Source organism: Mus caroli, unplaced genomic scaffold (genome assembly GCF_978045245.1).
Source record: "Mus caroli unplaced genomic scaffold, Mus_caroli_1 scaffold_1, whole genome shotgun sequence".
In the NCBI taxonomy this organism is placed as follows: Eukaryota; Metazoa; Chordata; class Mammalia; order Rodentia; family Muridae; genus Mus; species Mus caroli.
In genome coordinates, this window is record NW_028227256.1 from 40507827 (window position 1) to 40531114 (window position 23288).

Consider the following 23288-nt stretch of genomic DNA (forward strand, 5'->3'; position numbering starts at 1 on the left):
CTTAATTCTGCCTGGTATAATATGTGCTGTTTGCAGTGTTGCTATGCTGTATTTCATGAGGGTGTGTAGTTAATGAAGTGCCCTAGCACTTTACACTGATGTCTTTATAATTTCCTGTGGAGAGAGTGGCTCATTGTCCCAAGTATGCCGGGTGTGTGAGGTGGATTCAGAACTAGGTGCTGTCCTGGAATCCATAGCTGATGCTCAGCTCAGGCTTTAGACCTGGATTCCCAGCCTCCCCAAAGTTGTTTTCCCAACACCGCCCACAGAGAGCGCTGTTGAGCTCTCTTCCTTCACAGGGCTCCCCACCCACCTCATGACAAGCCCATGGGGGTACGGAGCATGCCCATCAAGGCAGAACTGCTTACAAAGGAAACCTCTCAAATGCCAGTGATTTAGAAATGGTCATTGAAGTGGAGCCTTATTAGATTCAAGTAATTTGTGAATGTTCACCTATCAATCCGTTTGTCAAATTTCATGGGCACATAAGCTAGAAATTAGAGCCTCTCAGATCTGGTCACCAGAATTCATTCAAAATTCACCAGGAATAGACCGGCACTGATTATGAAGAAGTTTATAATGATCAGTCAGTGAGGTGACGTTGACAGACTTAGAGCTTGCATGGAGGAGGGAGAGCGCTATGCTGGCTCCTGGCTCTCCCTCCTCCTGGACCAGCCTGCATACTCAGCAGGGTGCGTTACACCGGCCAGGCAGTGATTACAGGGGCCATGTTTATTTCATAAGGGATGAGATCTATACAGAAAGCATTTAATTTTGTGGTTTAGAGTGGTAGCCGCCGGGTAGTAAACACTGCGAGCACTGACCACATTCTAAGCCATTTTGCTGGGATTGTTTTAGCACTGTCTTTTAGTACCTTCAAAAATATAAGATATGGTTCCAGACTTCCTCATGTCCTGGCTGGCTAGGGCTGGAGCTCTTATAGGACCAGTTAGATTACACAGGTTTGTACTCTGTGTCTATAGCCAGTCTGTCTGGGCATGGAAGCACTGCCCTTTGGAAAGGAGTCTAGGAAGGCCCTGAGGATGTTACACTGGAACCAGTTTGAAGGAATGAAGGGACACATGGGTAGAGACTTAATAGTCTGCTTGGCACCGGGCAGGCCTGGTAGCCTGAGTGGGTTTGAGTGCTAGAAGGAGTGGTGTCTGGGGCTAGCCATGTGCTTTCTGGTTAGCGATCTTTTGAAGTGCCAGTAGGAAACACAATGGCTGGACAGCGTCATCAGTGTGCCAGAGGGACACCAGTGTAATGCTATCTAGAAAAGTGGTGATTGGGATGGCAGTCTTGGGTGTGTTCTCTAGTTACTGGCTACCCAAGGAATATACCACGTTTTTAGACCTACATATGGGCTGGGTGGAGGAGCATTTAGAGCGTAGTGGGATCTCAGAGCTCATTTCTAGGGCTGGCTTTTTCTGCCCATGGTCTTACTCCATTAAAGTAATGGCATAAAATTTTGGAGACCTCTGGCGTGCCCTCTAGGAGAATGGAGACCATGGAGATAGGATGCTAACATACCCTTTTCACACTCTCTCTCCTCATGATCACTCTCAGCATTTCACTTGGAAACTGAAATTGATGGAGGTGACCATTGTTTAGCGGGGTGGATGCTGTGAGACTGTCATGTGCTATGCTGAAGGGAGAGCGGCCCTCATTGGATTTCCCCAGCGTGTAGCGGCTGCTAGGATTATATTGAGATATAAATGCCAGCTGCGATGCTACCTTGATGCTACCAGAACCCCTTTCCTCCTGCACAGGTACTACAGGACAGGAGAAATTAACACACAAGCCTGCCAGTTACTCTTACATTAATACTAAGAGGAAATAAAGGAAAGTTTCACTACTTACATTCACATTATTCTTGATTTGTATAAAAGGAAAATTTCCTCCAGCTTAACATCTTATCAGTCTGTTTTGTATTATTGCAACAAAACTCCAGAGGCTGGGAGAAGGAAGCTTACTTAGCTCACAGTTGTGGGTGCTTCAGCTGTGATGACCTTGCTGGCAGAGTCCAAGGCTGTGCAGGACATCACACGCACATGTAAGAGACAGTATGTCTGTTAGTCTCTCTCCTTTTTTGTTAAAAGCCACTAGCATTCATGCATGGATCTGTACTTGGACGATGGTGTCTAATCCCAATCAGTCATCATAAGTGTCATAGATTAAATCGAAGCCTCCTTAGTACCTCACAACAGGGATTTCAACACATGAGCCCTAGAGGAACCTCAGCCCACATCCGAGCCATAGCAATCTATTTAGAAGATGTGCCTTGGATTGGATTGGTTTGTTCCTTATTTTTAGCATGGCCCTACATTTGTTGTTTTGGAGGTTGCTAATAAGTAAGTGACTTTGCCCAATGACAAGGGTTTACATAGAAAGGCTCTTTGCAGAAGAAGCTAGTTGACAAATACTTACATTTTCAGGATTCCAGCTGCTGCTGCAGGTATATAGCTGGTGTTCTCTCTTTGGCTGGAGGTCCCCACATGTCTGGAAATGACTCCTTGAGTTTCTGCAGAAACAGAAGAGGCCACGAGAGTCCAGGCCACAGTCTCTGCAGCCTGGAATGGTTGTGCAACCCTGGTAGGATTGGTATGAGGTTTGCCTTCTCTGGTGTGTCTCTGGCTTTTACTGCAGTTGAATTACCTCATTGGCTAGATGAATAGCAGTTAGTTTTTGAACCAAGATCTGCTGCTTAAAAGCTGGACTTCTTCCTCTCCTAATGTTAGTGGTTCCTGATATCTTAGAGACGACAGTGGCAACTGTGTGGCTCCCTTAAACGTGGACTCCAGCTTTGAGAGACAAAGGCCTGGGCCAGAGCTTAGTGCTCTTAGGCATCCCAGCATGAACACAGACCCAGCAGTCCTCTCCTGTATGTGTGGGTTTCGTATCAGCTGGTGTGTGCTGCCTGTTTGCTGGTCCAGTGTTTGAAAGACCTTGGGCGTCCAGATTAATTGGGACTGCTGGTCCACCTACAGGATCGACCTTCTCCTCAGCTTCTTTCAGTCTTTCCCTAATTCAACAAGAGGGGTCAGCTGCTTCTGTCCATTGGTTGGGTACAAATATCTGCATCTGACTCTTTCAGCTGCTTGTTGGGTCTTTCGAAGTGCAGTCTTGCTAGGTCCCTTTTTGTGAGCGTTCCATAGTCTCAGTAATAGTGTCAGGCCTTGGGACCTCCCTTTGAGCTGGATCCCTCTTTGGGCCTGTCACTAGACCTTCTTTTCCTCAGGCTTCTCTCCATTTCCATCCCTGTAATTCTTTCAGACAGGAACAATTATGGGTCAGAAGTTTGACTATGGGATGCTGCCCCCCTCCATTTAATGCCCTGTCTTCCTGCTGGCGGTGGGCTCTATAAGTTCCCTCTCCCTATTGTCAGGCACTTCATCTAAGGTTCTCCCTTTGAGTCCTGAGAGTCTCTCACCTGGCAGGTCTCTGGTGCATTCTGGAAGGTGCCCTCAACCTCCTACCTCCAGAGGTTTTCTATCTTTCTGCTTGTCCAGGTGGATCAAGGACCTCAACATAAAACCAGAGACACTGAATCTAATAGAGGAGAAAGTGGGGAAAAGCCTCGAATTCTTTGGCACAGGGGGAAATTTCCTAAACAGAACTCCAGTGGCTCATGCTCTAAGAGCCATTATTGTTTCCCTAATTTCTTTCTAAGCCTGTTTATCATTTGTATAAAGGAAGGCTACTGATTTATTTGAGTTAATTTTATATCTGGCCTCTTTGCTGAAGTTGTTTATCAGCTGTAGAAGTTCTCTGGTAGAATTTTTGGGGTCCTTTATTTATACTATCATATCATCTTCAAATAGGGATAACTTTATTTCTTCTTTACCAATTTGTATCCTTTTGATCTCTTTGTTGTCTTATTGTTCTCGCTAACACTTAGAGTACTATATTGAATAGATATGGGGAGAGTGGGCATCCTTGTCTTGTTCCTGATTTCAGTGGGATTGCTTTAAGTATGTCTCCATTTAATTTGGCTGTTGGTTTGCAGTAAATAGCTTTTATTATGTTTAGGTATGAGCCTTGGATTCCTGATCTCTCCAATACTTTTAACATGAAGGGGTGTTGGATTTTGTCAAATGCTTTTTCTGCATGTAAGGAGATGATCATGTGATTTTTTTTTTCCTTTGAGTTTGTTAATATAATGTATTATATTACATTAATGGATTTTCATATATTAAACCAACCTTGCATCCCTGGGATGAAGCCTACTTGATCGTGGTGAATAATGGTTTTGATGTGTTCTTGGATTTGGTTTGCAAGAATTTCATTGAGTGTTTTTGCATTATATTCATAAGCGAGATTGGTCTGAAGTTCTCTGTTTTGGTTAGGTCCTTGGGTGGTTTAGGTATCAGAGTGATTGTGGCTTCATAGAACCTGTTAGGTAGTGTTCCTTCTGTTTCTATTTTATGGAATAGCTTGAGGGAAATTGGTGTCTGGTTATCTTCGGAGGTCCGGTAGAATTCTGCACTAAATCCATCTGGCCCTGAGTGGTTTGTTTTTTTTTTTTTGGTTGGGAGGTTTTTAATGACTTCTATTTCCTTGTGTGATGTGGGCCTGTTTACCTGGTCTTGATTTAACTTTGGTATGTGGTATCTGTCTAGAAAACCAACCATTTCATCTACATTTTCCAGTTTTGTTGAGTATAGGCCTTTATAGTAGGATCTGATGATTTTTTGAGTTTCCTCTATTTCTGTTGTTATGTCTCCCTTTTCTGATTTTGTTAATTTGGATACTGTCTCTCAGTCCTTTAGTTAGTTTGGCTAGGTAGGGGTTTATCTATCTTGTTGATTCTTTCAAAGAACCATCTTTTAGTTTTGCTGATTCTTTGTATTATTTTCTTTGTTTCTATTTGGTTAATTCCTGCCCTGAGTTTGACTATTTCTTGCCTTCTCCTCCTCTTGGGTGAGTTTGCTTCTTTTTGTTCTAGAGCTCTCAGGTGTGCTGTTAAGTTGTTAGTGTAAGATCTCTCCAGTTTCTTTATCAGAGCACTTAGTGCTTTGAACTTTCCTCTTAGCACTGCTTCCATTGTGTCCCATAAGTTTGGCTATGATGTGTCAACATTTTCATTAAATTCCAGGAAGTCTTTAATTTCTTTATTTCTTCCCTGACCAAGTTATCATTGAGTAAAGAGTTGTTCAGTTTCCACATGTATGTGGGCTTTCTGTAGTTTTTGCTGTTCTTGAAGGCCAGCCTTAGGCCATGGTGATCTGATAGGATGCATGGTATTATTTCTGTCTTCTTGTATTGGTTGAGGGTTGTTTTGTGACCAATTATATGGTCACATTCAGACTTGCTATGGTGGGAGAACTGGGTTCTGATGATGCCCACGTATTTTTGCTTCTGTTGCTTCTGTTCTTGTGCTTGCCTTTCACCATCTGGATATCCCTGGTGTGTGTTGGTCTCTGTGACTGTCTGAAGTCTACCTCTTTTGTCCCTGGGTTGCTTCGCTTCTTGAGGCAGGCCGGTGGGCCTGGCTTTAGCAGACCACCTGTGGGGCCTTCCAACTGGGGGCCTTCCGCAGGGGCAGAGAAACTGCTGATCTTTTGCCCTGGCTGCACTAGATCTCCTGGGAGGCCTTCAGATTGTTGGGTCTTCAGTGGAGCAGTCAAGCAGCAGTCACGCTGTTGTCAACTGCTCTGAGTGCAGCTGATCTTCAACTACTGTAGGTACAGCGGATCCTCAACTGCTCTGAGTGCAGAGGGTCCTCTAGGATGGGTCTGGATATGGTGTCTTAACGGGAGCAGACCAACTAGGAGTGTGCCCCAGCAGCAAGGACCAGGTGGAATGGGAGTGGTATGGCAGGGGGAGAGGGGGGTTGTGGGTAATGGGTCCCAAGTCCACCAGGCTCCTAGCAGCAGCTCCTGGACTTGGGCGGGGGTGGTGTGGTGTGTAGGGGTAGGGGATTCTTACCAACTGCTCTGAGTGCAGTGGGTCCTCTAGGATGGGTTGGAAGAATGGTATTTTCTTTTTTTTTTTTTTTTTTGGTTTTTCGAGACAGGGTTTCTCTGTGTAGCCCTGGCTGTCCTGGAACTCACTTTGTAGACCAGGCTGGCCTCGAACTCAGAAATCCGCCTGCCTCTGCCTCCCGAGTGCTGGGATTAAAGGCGTGCGCCACCACGCCCGGCGGTATTTTCTTTTTTTTTTTTTAATTTCTTTTTTTTATTAGGTATTTTCTTCATTTACATTTCAAATGCTATCCCCCAAAGCCCCCTATACCCTCCCCCAACCCTGCTCACCAACCCACCCACTCCTGCTTCCTGGCCCTGGCATTCCCCTGTACTGGGGCATATGATCTTCACAAGACCAAGGGCCTCTCCTCCCATTGATGGCCGACTAGGCCATCTTCTGCTACATTTGCAACTAGAGACACAGCTCTGGGGGTACTGGTTAGTTCATAGTGTTGATCCTCCTATAGTAATGCAGACCCCTCTAGCTCCTTGGGTACTTTCTCTAGCTCTTCCATTGGGGGCCCTGTGATCCATCCAATAGATGACTGTGAGCATCTACTTCTGTATTTGCCAGGCACTGGCATAGCCTCACAAGAGACAGCTATATCAGAGTCCTGCCAGCAAAATCTGCTGGCTTATGCACTAGTGTCTGGGTTTGGTGGTTGTTTATGGGATGGATCCCCGGGTGGGGCAGTCTCTGGATGGTCCTTCCTTCTGCCTCAGCTGCAAACTTTGTCTCTGTAACTCCTTCCATAAGTATTTTGTTCCCCATTCTAAGAAGGAATGAAGTATCCACACTGTGGTCTTCCTTCTTCTTGAGTTTCATGTGTTTTTGAAATTGTATCTTAGGTATTCTAAGTTTCTGGGCTAATATCCACGTATCAGTGAGTGTATATCATGTGTGTTCTTCTGTGATTGGGTTACCTCACTCAGGATGATATCCTCCAGATATATCCATTTGCCTAAGAATTTCATAAATTCATTGTTTTTAGTAGCTGAATAGTACTCCATTGTGCAAATATACCACATTTTCTGTATCCATTCTTCTGTTGAGGGGACATCTTGGTTCTTTCCAGCTTCTGGCTATTATAAATAAGGCTGCTATGAATATAGTGGAACATGTGTCCTTATTACAAGTTAGAACATGTTCTGGGTATATGCCCAGGAGAGGTATTGCTGGATCCTCCGGTAGTACTATGTCCAATTTTCTGAGCAACCGCCGAACTGGGAGTTGAGGAGTTAGGGACAACATGGTACCTACACATGCCTGCATGCTCTCTGCTGGAGCCAAGGGAGCCTGAGTTTAAAAGCTTCTTCCTATCAGGATTAATTTTCCTTTTGACAACCCTGCCCCCTGCCCCAGTCATTAGAAAGACTTCTAGGTTCCAAGGTTTAAAATGGCTTTGAAGATGTGAATAAATCAGTGTATGTGATCATAGTTTAAGGAGAAACTTTTGGGGCATTGTGTGGATATTTGAGCAAACTATAAAAAGGTCCTTTGGATGGAAACAAAGGACAACCCTAATATTTGCTTTGGTGAAAGTCTGTGACCCTGGAGGCAGCTTCAGCTTCCTATGTAGCCACTAACATTCCGCCTTTAGGACTCTCGGTCACACCGAACAGCCCTGACAAGTCTTTCGGTGAGCTTTGAGTGTAGCCAATTGTAGGAAGTAAAGGTGATCTTCTTTTTGAAAAAACTGCGACCCTTTTTTCCTGTGTAGGCAGCAGGGTGCACAAGGCACAACACTCTGCCTGTGTGGACACCAAACCAGAGGGGATGTAGCAGTGGCCTCCTCTTAAGTACCTAGGCGGTTGGTCTGTTTCAGGGACACCAGTGGAGAGTCTCCAGGCTTGGCAGTCCTAGCAGTTTTTCTGTACCTACTCTGTTTTGTCAAGTGTGTAAGCAGCAGACCGGTCCTTCACCTTCTCCGGCTGCTCAGACAGAGGAGTGCTTGGTCCACAGAAGTTCACTTCATATGCCGTAGCCTCCCCAGCACAGGAGACATGTTGCAAGACCGCCTCTTGGACACCTGGATAGCATTGGAACTCATAAATACAGAGGCCCTGTGCGTGAAAACAAAGGTTGTTTGTTTGTTTGTTTGTTTGTTTAGTAAATGCTGATTGGGCCGTTTTCCTAGGCCACCACAAAGCACTGAGGATGAAACTTGTTCAGAACTTTCTGAGGGCAGTGGTTTGAATAAGAATGCCTCCTATAGCTTTGTGTATTTGAAGTCATGGATTAGGAAGTATGACATTGTTGGTGTGGTATGGGGTGGGGTGAGGGGTGCTTTGTGCTGGTGATCTCTCTCCTCCTCCTCCTCCTCCTCCTCCTCCTCCTTCTTCTTCTTTTTCTCTCTTTCTCTCTCTCTCTCTCTTCCCTCCCTCCCTCCCTCCCTCCCTCCCTCCCTCCCTCCCTCCCTCCCTCCCTTCCTTTCTTCCTTCCTTCCTTCCTTCCTTCCTCTCTCTTCCCTCCCTCCTTTTCTCTCTCTCTCTCTCCTTCCTTATCTGTCTCTCTTTCTTCTCCCTCCCTCTCCTTCTCTCTCTCTCTTTGCTCCAGCACCATGCCTTGTTCTGTGCCATGACAGTGGACCAAACCTCTGAAACTCTAAGCAAACCCCCCAATCAAAGAGTTTTTTTTTTTATAAGAGTTGCCTTGGTCATAGTGTCTCTTCACAGCAACACAACAGTGACAGAGACACCTCATGGCTGTCAGTTAGGTCATTTCCTCAAGACAGTAGAACAACATTGTCACCTAACCAGACCCTGCTGCCTTCACGGTTGCAGTCCTTATGACACTGTGCCCTGGTGATTAGAAGTGAAACTCTTGAGTTCGATGAGAGCCTGCTGGAGCTTTGGAGAGCCCAAAAGCTCTTTAGCAGGCTGATTCTGTGTCCTGTTTCCTCAAGAGTTTTGCTTAACAGTTTGGATATTGCTAATGAAGAGACATGTTATTTTGACTGTGTCAAGAGCAAAACCTTAACAAGGCTGATACCGAATACTTTGTCAATCAGGTGTTTTCTATGTAAAAAATTAAACTAAAAAACATCATGTACCCACATTAGATCCAAGTTTTGGTAGGTTGCATGATAAAGAGCCTGGCTTGGAACTTGTAGTTCCTCATATTTGAGCTGATCCTCACTAGTCCCCCACAGGACCACTATCCATCACAGGAAGTCCTGGGCACTGACTGTTTCTCTGAAATCATTCTTCTATCTCTTTCTTACCTTGGCACATTGTAGAGTCATTGTATACGTATACAAATTTATGCATAATGCCGTATAGGGAATGATGGTTTAAGTGCTGATCAAAATAAAGCAAGGGAGGGGTTATACTAGTGTTTCCTAGGAAATGTCCCCAGAGGCTCATTTGTAAATACTCTGTCCCTAGCTGCTGCCACTGTTGGGGGTGGTGGAAACTTGAGTCGTCAGAGTCTGGTTGCAATCACTGGAGGTGGACATTGGAAGGATGTGGCTAGTCCTCTGCCGCCTGTGTGCCATGTGATAAGGAACCTCCTCTATTCCTTATTCTGGCTGTTGTGAAACTGCTTTGCACAGGCTCATAGAGGTCAAGCGAGCACCCCACAGATGAGTGTGACCATGAGCATGTATGAGAGAAAGGTCTCTTGATGGCTGGTGGCTACAGGAAGCCATCTACACATCTTCACAGCTACAGTGAACTGACAGCGCTGCTTATACAGTCTTGCTGTTAGTGTCTTTATCTAGGTCACTTTTAACCCTTGGAAGGAATGGGTGCTGGATACAAATAGTTTTCTGCCATCCTGGGAATTTCTTGGGCATCTCTACTTACTATAGATTGGAAGCTTAAAAGGTGTTTAAAAGTTGCAGGGGTGAAAGGCCATCTCGTTTTCCCTTGTTTCAGGAGCCAGTAGTTTGGAGTCTTAAGAATTTTCAGTTTACATGACTGAGTAAGTGACTCACAGACCAGAGGAAATAAGACTGGGATAGGCGTGGAGCTCATCTCACAGTTGCTGCTCATGATTGTAATCTACAGTAAAACTAATGTTGATCAAGTAAAGAAAATGTACGCCATGTGTACTGACTACAATAATACTTCAGTTCAAGGTCCAGTCAACACACACACTCAATGTGGAATGATTGCAGAGTCTACTCTCTATTTTGACTGCTAAGTCTAACAAACAATGGCTTTGCAAATTGTGTCACTTATTGCAAATGAGGTCCTTCTTTTTATAGATCAATGGACTCTAGATCAGGAGACCCAGGCTGCGGGCTCACCTGGTTTTTGATTGGCTGTCACATCTTGAGCAGGTCACTGGCTCACATAGTTTCAATCTCCTTGTCTGTAGATTAGGCCTGACACACCCCAAGGGGCTGCTTTGGGATAAACTTGCTGCATTGTAAGCACCTAGTGAGCTTGATGTAGATCATGTTCTATGGGAACACCCATCACTCCTGCTCCTATTGGCTGCACCCTTGGGGAAGTCATGGTCAGTGAAATGTCATTTTGATAGACATCTGAGTGTGACTTCATATACTCCATATCTCTGTGGCTCGGACTCTTCCAAGCATGGGCATTATTTTATCAGATGACTAAATGAACTGACGTACCTGGAAACTCTGGCCCTTATCAAGAGTCAGGAGGCCCTGAAGTTCAAAGAGGTGCTCACGGCACTCTAACTTGTATCCCCGGAAGCTCAGTGAAGGCTGACAGAGTACGAACCCTGTTACCTGACTGCCATATATCGTTGGTGAACCAGTATTGTTGCATTACTGCTAACTGGATGTTTGGCGTCATTCAGGTTTTTAACAGACATCCAGTTTGTGTCCCAGGAGTCTATCCTGCATATCACTCTTCACCATGTCCTCGATGACTCCTGGGTGTCATACCCCATACTTATTCTGATGATTCCCATGGTTGTAAGGGGTTCAGCATTTTGCAGAAGGCCCTTTTGTTGTGTTGTCCCATGTTTTTCTGATGTTCCTATGGGGTCCTGGGAGGCTAAGTGTACACAATCAACATGGCCTCAGTGTTGGCACTGACTGTGGGGCACCTGTCGCATGTCTGCTCTGCAGCGATGCTGTCCTGCTTGAAGCCCTGCTCTGTGGAAGCAGGGCTGAATATACAGTCACACTCCCAGCAGGAGGAGGAACCTCAGTTATTCCACATCCTTCAGTTTAGGGTTTTCCCCTGTACTCATTTAATTACTTGCTACTCATTTGTTTTTTAAAATTGATTCCAGCAACTGTATATACAAGCCTGTAAGCCTGAGCCACACTGCCTAGCTTCATTTGTGTTAGTGCATTATAAATGGGATCTTGGAATAGACATTTACCACTTCTGCGGAAAGCAATGAGCCTTTCTCCTCCTCCTCCTCTTCTTCCTCTTCCTCTTCCTCTCCCTCCTCCTCCTCTTCCTCCTCCTCCTCCTTCTCCTCTTCCCCCCTCTTCCCCCTCTTCCCTCTCCTCCCTCCCTCCCTCCCCCCCCTCCCTCCCTCCCTCCCTCCCTCCCTCCCTGTGCTGCCCATCTGTTCCCTTGGCTGCTGATTGGCCATCATCACTATTGCTTCTGTGGTCATCATTGTGCATGTTCCTCGACACACTGAAAGCATCTTTACAGAGTGGGACTGGGACCTTGCAGTCTTATGCACATGCAGCTCTGTAGGATCATTCTGAGTTGTTTTTCTTCTTTTTAAGGAGTGTATTCCCTTTCTTCACTAGCAGAGCATGGGGACTGACTTCCACTAGCGGCCTTTTCTGCTTCTCCCGCTGGTGTTAACATGGACTGATATTGTGGTCTTAGGTGATGGATGGATTGAATGATGTTTTATGTGTGTTCACCATCTGTGCTGTCTATCTGCAGCAAATGTATTTTACTTGTCTTTTCTTTTGTCGTGGTCGTTTTCTCTGCATTGTAGGGGTTTTCATTATTCTAGACACCAGCCATTTGTTATATATATCACTTCTTTGCAACCATTGGTAAACAGCTATATTCAATCCTTTGATCTCTATAGCCATAATTCCTGTGTACACAGATTGTGGCTCTACCAGGTTTGCTCAGCCTGTGGCGTGATGATGGATTTGCTTTTGGAGTGTGATGGATGTGGCCCAGCTTTTAAAGAGCATGCGAGACTGGGGAGGATCAGCTGCCGTTCAGAGGACTGCACTTTGGTCCCCAGCACCCACTGTGGCTTACAGCCACCTGCAATTCCAGCTCAAGGGATTAAACACCCTTTTATGGCTGGCCTCTGTAGGTACTTACACACACACATACACACACACCACATGCATGTATAAACACACACACACACATAATTTTTTAAAAATTATTTGTAAAAAGAAATCTTTGCTTTTTATTTTTTATTTTTATTTTTGGATTGTACCATTCTGAAGCTTGAGCTTCTTGGACGACAACATTGTATCATGTTGTCAGAAGGTTAGATTCTTATGCTAGATCCTCCACTTAACTAGAATAGTCTTTGATCTTTTCCTGAACCAATAGTGGAGGCCACTCTGTAAACATCAGCATTTTTGTGTCAGAAGATCCTATGTGCTGATGGTTCTGCCAAGGCCTGAGGGCCTTTCTTAAATCATCATCCCATGGGCTATCTATAAATTGTAGCCTGGTGAAGACAAACATGTGTTTATTTTAAATGCTAGAATTTGATTAAAAGTATATAGTTTTTTTTTTTTTTTTTAAAATCAGGTAGACACTGAGTCTCAGGCTGTGCCTTGGATATTTCATTTGCTTTTCAACCTGTTCCATGATAATCACAATCAGTTGCTGGAGAACCTTGGGAACAGCCTGTGAGTTATGAGAGGGGTAGAAATGGCGAGGTGCAGCAGATCTGCAGGGCAGTGGAGGGAGAGAAAGGTGCTTAGAGTCCAGGCACAGTTTCAAGGCCAGCCCGCCTGCAGGGTTTTCTGGAACAGTGGCTGGGGAAAGAAAGGAGTCTGAGTTAGGAGGCTTCAGATTTTTGGCCTGACACTGGGTGAGTGATTGCATGCCATTTCGTTTGCCAGAATGGGAATCCCTGTGCAAACAACTCTGGGTTTTTTTTGTTGTTGTTTTTTTTGTTTGTTTGTTTTTTATTGTATTGATTTTCTTTTGTTTGAGTGAAAGAATCTGAGTGCTTTTAGACGTCCCAGATGTAAAGTGAACATTGCACATGCACATGGAGATATTCTCTAGGCAGCTGAGTGTAGCTGTCCAGCAGTCGGGATATAGAACTGGGAAACAGCATGTGATGGTATAAAGCTAAGAGCGTGGGTGGAGGAAAGACTAGGACAGAAATACAGGTGATGAAGAAGAAATAGCAAGGAAGGGAGCCTGCAGGGCCCCCTGTGTGAGAAGATGGCTTTCAGAAAGGGCTGATCGTAGTGACCACTGTAATGAAGACCACTGCATAGGAGTGAGGTATCATGGAAGGGATAAAAGCCTTTAGTAGCCTTACTGTACAGGTAGAGTTAGCAGAGTAAACGGCTTTTGGAAATGTGTTGTGGTTGTGTGGCTCTATAGGAAGGAGATGCTATGGACATGGTTTGGGGTAGGAGATACTATTTTGTACAACATAGGATGGTTCAGAAAGATACTTCAGCCAGAGGAGCTGAGACAAGTAGCTTCCATTTAGGAGGTGGACTGCCTCATAGGGGCTCAGGTAGCTTACTCTAGTAGCATAAGAGACTGAAGTGTTCCCAGACTCAGCAGTGGCCATGTATTCTTCTGATATCTCCTCACCCATTACATCAGAATACAGAAGGGCAAGTAGATCAGAGTGGGTGAGAAGAAAGGTTCTGAGTAGAGTCCTGGGCACTAGAATCAAGCTCAGAGCATAGCTCTTTACACTCTGCAGGGCTGTGACCCAGGAGCCAGCCAGAAGTAGCATCCGAGTCTGAAAGTATTGTCACCAAAAGAGGAATCTTTAATGTGTAAAGAATGTGTGTATAATAGTAGTTATAGACAGTGCTAGGCACAGTGGGAGGAGCTACACAGATTCTGTGACTCTGGGAATGAGCTTGGAGCTGCTTGTGTTGTGTTTAGAAAGCAAAACAAAACAAATACACACAGACTCAAAATTCTGGGGTGCTCTGACAGGCAAAGGCACTGGCTTCCAGAGCTCCTGGCAGCCGCAGGTGACAAGTGCTCAAGGTTCAGACCACCAGCCATATTTGTGTTGATCTGTGTGCACCACACACTGTGGTGAAGACGGGTGCTGTCCTTCCCAGCCCACCACCCAGGGCTCATAAGGAGAAGAAAATATCGTGGAAGTTCTACAGAGCTCCTGACCAGACTCCTCAAAGCACAAAGTCTGAGCATTGTCAAAGTCAGGAGGCCCCTAAGAACCCACAAAGCATCATCTAGGATCCTGGATAGGATGCAAAGATAGAAACAGGACACTGGGGAGGCACTGCCAGTCTCAGTGGTATGGATGTTGGTTCATTAATTGTAGTAAATACACTAAACTAATATCAGATATTAATTAGAAATAAAGCTATAATTTTAATTAGCATATAAAATTGAACACAAATGCTAGAAGCTGTTACTTTCTCATTCTGATTTCTTAGATTATAGGTGTCTTTCTGTAGCAGTGACAAAATACCTGAGGGCACATATAAGGGTGAAATGTTTATTTTGCAGTTTTAGGTTTTCAACCAATAGTTGTCTCTAGGCCTGTGTGAGACTGCACCTCAATGATAGAAGACTGCATTCTTTTATAAGGAAAGCTTCTCCTCAGCCCATTACATTGTGAGCCCTTGTGATCCATCCCAGGTCACCTCTGAATACTGTTGCCGTGAGACCAGGTCTTTAACATCTAAGCATTTGGGGGACTTGGAAGTAGAATTTTGCTGTTGTTCTAAAAAATAAATCCCAGGCCATAAGAGAATACTATCCTTTTAAATGACACATGCAGTTGGAATGAGCAACTACCATTCAAGTTCCAGAATTATTTGTAGATGTATGCAAGTCGGCCTGTGGTAGCTCATGTCTCCTCACCTGTACTGCATCCTTGCTGAGCAAATGGGATGAGAGCCCCTGTTCCCAGAGCCAGGTACCCACTAAGGAGTAGGTACCCTCTTTTTATAGTTCCTCTCATTCAATGAGAAACTCTAAAACATAGACAGATGCTTAGGAATGTGGTATAATCATTTAAACACACTGAGTCAGAGTGACCTTGAATATCACAAAACCTGCATCATACGGCCTGTGCATTTTATGTTGTTCTGCCTGTTTCTAAATTACAGGCATTGCGAATAATAAGGCAGTAAGGGGAATGGCCAGGTATTGTTGAGTGTAGCTGAATAGATAATGTTTATAAGATGTTTAAATGATTGAAATTGCAGCTTCTTTTATGGTTGCAAACTAAATAGCAAAGCTCAATAAACCAACCCCTAAAGTATGATGCCTACTTATTATTTGTCTTGGGGAACTTTGGAAATACATTTTTCTGAGAACTCTTGATGTGCTCTGGCGTTTCACCCAAGCTTGATCGAGCTTATGCTCACAAATGGGTATTTCTAGTTGTTTTTGTTTCTCTTGGCCCCATTATTGAGATGGCCTCCATGTGGAAGAAGGCAGAGCTCTGTCTCAGGCCTATGTTGTCCACAGTTTATATAAAATTACTATGCTGAATTAGCAGTGATTATACTAACTGGTGTCTGGAAAGCATGCAGTACACAATACCCAGACTTTCTCCTGTTGTCTAACCTGCCCAAAAGGGCACTGCAGAAAGTTAGGAAGGTGAGCAAGCTTGTGGCTAAAGTAGTCAATTATTTGTAAATAGTATTTGCTGGGTTTTGAGGCAAGGGGTATCTATTCTGTTTTCTTTGAAAAGCTTTCCAGGCAGTTGTAGGTTCTGTTGACTTGAGTTTAGTCTCAGGAATGTGAATGTAGCAGGCATTTCAGACCCACATGTTAAGGAAATTTTCTTATTCCACTGTTTCATCTTGGAGGGGAGGGGAGCGTGACCTTGACTGTAAAGATAATTAGAAGGCATCACATTGGTTACTGTGGAAGGAACCATTCACAACATCACAGGCCATCATCCAACAATTCCAGAAAACAAACCACAGAAAGAGCCCCTCTGTGATAACCCACCGAGGCAAGCTAACTTCTGCTCTGTAACATCCAGCCTGAGCCTCACTCTTGGGAGACTTTGCCTCTCTCTAATAAAATGTTAAAAACACAAATCCTGTCCCAAGTCATCACCAAGAGATCATGGCTTGCTATTTCTCCCGAAGTAATGCCACCTATTCATTTGTCAAAAGGAAATTGGATTTGGCTTTTGTTTATCAGCATCCATCTTCCCCCTGGGATTTATTTTTTAGAACAACAGCAAAATTCTACTTCCAAGTGGTACGAGCAAGCAGTGGGAATAGTAAATGAAGCTTTGGGTTTGTGGAAAGCGCCTTCTGGTGAATTTGAACCCCATATCTTCTGCTTTCTAACTCTGTGGACTTAGGTGGGTCACTGAACATCCCAAGCCCCCCTTTCATCATTTCTAAATGCATCTGTAGATAACATCTATTTCAAAAGGTTCTTGTGGACATTTGATGTGCTTATCCTTATGAAACATTGTGACACGGGTCTCAGTTGGCTGTCACCATGCACTCCTTGACCATGCAGATGGTACAGGGCACTCACCCTTCTTAGGGATATTATATATATATATTCTCTTTTATGTGTGGTGTGTTTTTCTGTTTTAGGAAGGTGGCGAGACCTTGCCTTTTGTCATAACTTAATTAACTTAGAGTTGGAACAGCCACTAGATTCCATAGTGTATCCTAGTTAGGATTAAAGTGTATTTGCTGTAATTAGTAACAGTGCTGCAAAAAGCCACCAACTGGCCTTTCTGTTCCCCCACAGGAGATCAGGGTCCTGCCAAGTGCTGTCCCATGAGTTGGCTGCTGGCAAGTCCATCTGCACACATCTTGAAGTTAATCAAGAATTTTAGTTGGTTCTATAACCCATTCATGAGTCAGTCTCTATAATGCAAATGGGCTTTTGCAGATCACGAATCAAGGACCAGGAATACTTCAATAAATTGAGAATATAGGATGCTCCTGTTTTCAAAGAAAAACTCTTCACTGAGACCAGCTTCCTGTTGCTGCAGGAGTAAATGCCCACAGTGCAAATGTCCTAAAACAGTGTCCCCTACTTCACTTGTGGTTCTCAGTTCAGAGTCCTTACAAGTCCCACTAGGTGACATTACTCGGTGTCACCAAAAGCTACACTGCTGGAGGCTCTAGGACAACTGTCTTTTCTGGTGTCTGGAGACATCTCTTGGTTACAGCATAGTATCCTTAATTCTTTCTCTGATTTTCTTGCCTCAGATTAGCAAGGATGATTGTAGCTATCCAGAGCCTGCTGGATCATCCAGGATTGTCTGCACATCTCAGGGGAAACAGTTGGTGAACTTACTTCATGTTGGTTTTGTACTCCAACAGATTTGTAGGCGCTCTTTATAGGATGCAGACACATACTCACCACATCTTGCAAAAAGCCTGTGTTGAGTGAGTTTTTGTGAGTTGATCAGTTGCAGTCTTCCACCATCTAAGGCATGATATGTTTCATAGAAAAAAATATTCCAGAGCCCTTCCATGAAGTTGTTACATAATTTGAATAATTCAATTTTTGTTGAAAATTGGCATTGGGATGGCATCTGTCTCCATTTGGCCTCAGTTTGCACCCTCCACCCCCTGTTCTCTCTGTCTTACTCACAGGCACACACTCTGGTATGTCTGTATACACATGCACACAGATGTGTTTTTCTGACATTTCAAGCCAATATCCTGCCAGTAAGAATGTTAGGCTTGCTTTGCCCTCCTGCTTGTCTATGTGTATGTTTTGAATTTTGTTTGTGAAATCCTATGTCTTCCTTCTCACATTTAGATTGGCAGTCCTCCAATAGTTAATCTTTATTAAGACCTTTTTAATCATTAAAACAAACTAAGTCAATGTTGTTATTATTCTTTTTAAAATAGTATTTTTTTCTTAGAGATTTTCATATATGTTTGGAATATAGTTACACACACCCCAGCCACCCTTTCCATCCTCCCATCCCTTCTCTGTAACTTCCAGTTTTCCTCCTTTTCTTCCTCTTGTTCTTCCTCCTCCTTGTCCTTCTCCTCCTCCTCCTCTTCACCCATGACTTCCATTTTGTATTGCCTGACCGATATGGGTGCCATAGTCCTGGTGAAGATCCTAGCTCTGTAACTACACAAACCACTCTATTTCTAATTCTCAGTCTCCTAAGAGATGCTTTCCAGAATGGTGTCTGTTCTCTGTGTTAAATGAGGGGTATCATGTGCCCATCCCATATCAGAATTTAGTGCCCATACCAGGGCTTCTTAAACATTTTCCTTTACAACCTCATGCCACTGGAGAGTAAGTTTGCATACTAATGAAATGAGCTTGTTTATTTTTCATGGAGAATTAAATCTCTACTTAGTATTTGTTTTTACATAATAAAGATCATCCTTTGATAAGGAACGTTTTTCTTTTTTTTTTTTTTTTTTTTTTTTGGTTTTTCGAGACAGGGTTTCTCTGTGTAGCCCTGGCTGTCCTGGCACTCACTTTGTAGACCAGGCTGGCCTCGAACTCAGAAATCCGCCTGCCTCTGCCTCCCGAGTGCTGGGATTAAAGGCGTGCGCCACCACGCCCGGCTTAGGAACGTTTTTCAAAGTTGATATTTTTATTTTATAATCATCAATGCTGCGTGCTCCCTGCTTAACATACATTGTACAAAATAGCAGAAGTGTACATAGGGGCCATGTCTGAAATTGTTGGAGATTCTGTTGGGATTACCAAGCCTGAGTTTTTAACACTTCTATGAAGCTCATGCTTGTACTAATTTGGAACTTCCATGGAGAGAGGACCAACAGCAGGAACCTGGTAAGGCTTCTCCCCCGTAATTAAAACCATTCTGCTACTTTAAAAACAGAAGATTTTGTATAGTCAGGAGGAATCTCAGCCTAGTCTGGAATCTGAGCTGAGGTGTTTGTGTAGTGTGTTGCACATAACAGTTTCCTGCCGGAAGCTGTGATTCATTGGGGTGAGGACCTTCTTGATTCTGAATTACTCTTTGGTTACACATTCATAAATCTTTTATTGTTGCCAAATGGGCCATGACCTTCATACTTTATGCAGTCCCTTCTATGTTTCCAACTGACAGTTTAAAAACTGATAGGAGATTTTGCCTTGGTTCTTGTTGTATTCACAGATTTGACCCAAGGGATGGGGTGAGGGCACAGGAGAAGATGGGAGGGTATCCTGGCACCTGGCCCTTTTTTGGAGGTTCTGGTATGATTGGCAGAGGAAGGGCTCCCAAGCAGTGCCAACTCCCATAAAGGAAGGAAGGAAGGATTTGTTTGGCCTCGTAGTTCAGAACAAGATAGTTCACCGTGGCGGGGAAGGAAGGGCACTGGAAGCAGCTTGGTTTGTGGCCTGACCAGGAAGGAAGGCAGGGAATACTGGGGCTCAGCTACCTTTTGCTTTTCTTTTTTTCTTCTTCTTCTTCTGTATTTAGTTCAGGATGCTAACCCATGGATTAGTGCCACCCATATTTAAAATAGATCATCCCTCAACTAAACCTCTCTGGAAACACCCTCATAAAAATACCCACTACATCCTTGTGCCTCATTAATGCCCTGAAGGTTTTCTAGTCCAGTTAGGTTGACAATTTGAACACCACAAGGCACCCAAACACAACACTTGAACTGTACCATTTTACCCCTGTCCCCAGAGGCTTAATGCAAAATGCATTCATTCTAACTTTGAAAGACTTCATACTCCTATCTCAACAGTGTTAGAAGTTCAAAGTCTTTTCCAAGACTTGAGACAAATCTTAGGGCATAACAAGGAAAGATCCCACTAAAACAAGACTGAATCCTAGCCAGAAAAACACCCAAGTCTTGCACCTCCATATCCCGCATCTGGGACATCTGGCCCCTCTGCCTCTAGTTTGGCTTCCGGCAGTGCATGTGGCTTTTTCTTGGCTACCAGCACTTGGTGCCTGCTGCATCCCTTAGCAACTGCTGCACATTTCTGGCCTCTCCAACACCCTGTTCTGTGGCTTAGCAGGAAGCTGTGTTTTTATAAGCCTTATGCTTTCAGCATGCACTGAAATAAGTGCATCCAAGTCCTCTCATAACGACTGTTGATACAGAAGGAAATTCAGTAGAGAGCTTTGGTTGGCTGGATATCAACTGATTTACATGATGATCTGCTCCTAGTTAAAATCATTTTGGAAATTATATAATTCGGCAGCAGACCTGGTATTTAAATGGAATCCCCTCTGAACCTCATTTTTATTACTATTGTTCTTGTCCTTGACTTTAAAGGAGATGCTCACTTTGATGCTTTTCGGGTCTAATCTGATAGAGAAATCAGATGTGTGTGCTACAAGCTATGGACTGGGGGGGGGGGGGGAGGGGGGAGGGGGGAGGTCCTCTGACAGCAGGTAGCTATCTGTCTCCAGCTTTGAGAAGAACTTTGAGTAAACTCTACCCTCTTGGATATTATGTGCATTATCTATGTACTTTACAAGAATTTTCATTTTCCCAAATGATTTTTTTATCTAATGTGGTAATTCATAAGTGAGAAGATACATATTATTTTTATGTGCCTGAATATGGTAGAACGTGTCATTCATGCCTCCATGGGTCAGGTGCATAGGTTTCCTGTGACTCTGAACTCATGAGGTAAGATCAGGGGAGCTCTGTCAAGAGGAGAGAAGGGTTTGGGTCAAGTATCTTGTCATTACTCCTCTATAACTGAAGGGTGTGTCCAGTCAGTAGAGGGGCTGCAAGAACACTTGTGCATTTTCTACCTGAGAAGGGTACAGTTGCTGAAGTAGGTGGTACCTGTGTGTATTGTTTTCTTTCCTATCTAGTACATCCCAGATTGACTTCATCGGATTTGTACCATTTGTTTTCATAAGCTGTATTTTGGAGCAGTTTTAATATGTATTTTGATCTATACAACACACGTGTCTTGATATATATTTGTAATTACAGTTACATGTACTTAGCATCTCTCTGCATTGCTTGCTTCTCCCCCCTCCTCTCTCTCCACTGGTCCTGTGTCTCCACAGATCTTTGCCTTTCTTAGAATGTCATATTCTTAGAATGAAATTGCTCTTCAAGAACTAGTTAGGAGACAGCAAGGCAGACTGTTCAGGGGTTCCTACCACAGAGTTCTAGAATCAGGAAGACAGAGTTCAGCTCCCCATGTGAAGATAAGTGGGAGTTTACAGCCAGGGGAGAGGAGGAATATGCTGTGGAGGATCCTGAATGAGCTCACCTAACAGGAAGCTTGCTGAAGGTCAGGTGACCAACCATCACATGCAGCATGGTGGGAGTCTAGGAACCTGCTCAGGTGTCAGGGGTGGATGATTCTTGCTAACACTGGGTGATCCAGAGATGGACACAAAAGCAATAGAGAGCAGGGTCCCAGGGACTTCAGTAAAGTTTGCTCAAAGGAGACCCCATGTCCAAATCCACCTCGCTGTCTGCCTTCAATTCTAGGAAGCGTCTGCATTTCCTCTTGCTCTTTGCCTAGCACTTAAGTAATCCACTGACAGTTGGCTTATCAGGTCACCTACTGAAGGAGATCTTTGTTTATTTCCCAGTTTGGGGAATTATGAATGAAGTGGTAAATATCTAAGTGTTGCTTTGTTTTCAAGAATAATCTTATATTTATAGGAAAGTTGTATAGTTATTTGTGCAGAAAATTAGCCCTTAGCTAATTTCTCCAGTGCTGAAATATGATATTGAATTGTCAAAACTAATTAACATGGGTACATTGCTGTTGTTTAGGCTTTGTTTACATCTCAACAGTGTTTTCACAAATTTTCTTTGTATATTTTACTATCCGTCTCAGGATACCACGTTGGCATTAGTAGTACATTAATTGAATTTGAGTTTATAGCAGTAGTTTGGGTGTGTTATATTTACTAAATATCTTCAAAATTCTCAGCATATGCTGAGAATAGGAGTGTAAGCGTGTCAGCTATAAGGGGCCAGTGTCACTTGTCAAATGAGCACTTTAATTATGAGATTATTATTTTGAGTGTTTTCCCCCCAAGTTTGCATCTAGCTTCAGTAAAATGTGCAGTGTGTTTAATGCACTGAGAGGGGCTGCAGGCTTTGATTACAAGATGTTGTTTCTCAGCAGCATTAGAGCTGATGGGTAGGTCATTCTAAGGGCAAGTGCTTCAAGGGGCTGGAAGGAGACTGGTGGCAGTTGTGGTCCTAGGAGCTGTTGTTGACAATTTTTCAGATCTGTCAGAGGAGAGGTGTTCAGGTAGCTAATGAGCATCTTTAAATGTTTTGCTGGCAGAAGGACTCCATGAAAGATGACAGAAGAAGTCATTGTCATAGCCAAGTGGGACTACACTGCCCAGCAGGACCAGGAGCTGGACATCAGGAAGAACGAGCGGTTGTGGCTGCTGGATGACTCCAAGACGTGGTGGCGGGTGAGGAATGCAGCCAACAGAACAGGCTACGTGCCTTCCAACTATGTGGAACGTAAGAACAGCCTGAAGAAGGGCTCCCTGGTGAAGAACCTCAAGGACACACTAGGTGAGTGTTCCATACCCACAGTAACACTCGGGATAGCACTGCTGCTTCAGCGTGTGTCTATTTGTATGTGCCTGTGTTTGTGTGTGTGTGTGTGCATGTGTGTGTGTGTGTGTGTGTGTATGGGGTGTGTGTGTATGTATATGTAGTGTGTGTGTGTTTTGGGGCCAAGTGTTAATGTTGATAGCCTTTTCCTTGTGTTTTATATTGAGATCAACATAAAGACTCTCCTTATCATTTTCTGGATAAGTTATACAGTTTGGGATCTTGGGTAAATCAACTCTTCTGTGTGCTATGGACCCCTACACAGTTGTCTGTCTCTTTGTAGAGGACCCTGACTTAGAATCATGACAAGTTCAGTCGTCTTTCCTGTCAGTGTACCAGCCTTTTATCTTACAAACTCCAGTGCATTGGCCTCTGTGCACACAGAAGGAGAAGGCACTTTCCCCTCGTCTTAGTTGATAGGATATTTTATTCCACAATTTCAGGCAGTTACTGTGTAGTTGTGGTGATTAGCAACATGACATCAGAAGCCTCTCAATTGGACCCCTCCATCAGCCCTGTTTGGTTATCTCGTTCTTCACAGCTGTGCCTCTGGTATATTAGTTCCTTTCTTGTCACTGTAACAAGCTGCTTGAGGTTAGGTTACTTTATAAAAAATAAGGCTTAATTTGGCTTACACTCATGGTCCAAAGTCAAGTGGCTGTGTTTGTATTGCCCTCTTGGCAGATTTTCAGTGTGGTGTAAGTACAATATGGCAAGAGAC

General features: G+C 44.0%; 1 protein-coding gene across 2 annotated transcripts in view; it reads left to right on the top strand.

The window, feature by feature from the left end:
* Nck2 (NCK adaptor protein 2) overlaps positions 1 to 23288 on the top strand; it is a 127824-nt gene that overhangs the window by 68656 nt on the left and 35880 nt on the right. The window contains exon 3 of one of the 2 annotated variants that reach the window (XM_085836857.1): positions 22287 to 22525. In XM_085836857.1, the coding sequence (XP_085692983.1) occupies positions 22300 to 22525 (226 nt within the window). In that variant the 5' untranslated portion in view covers positions 22287 to 22299. Of the gene's footprint in view, positions 1 to 22283; positions 22526 to 23288 lie in introns of both variants that reach the window. The other variant, XM_021161653.3, reaches the window with a different exon arrangement.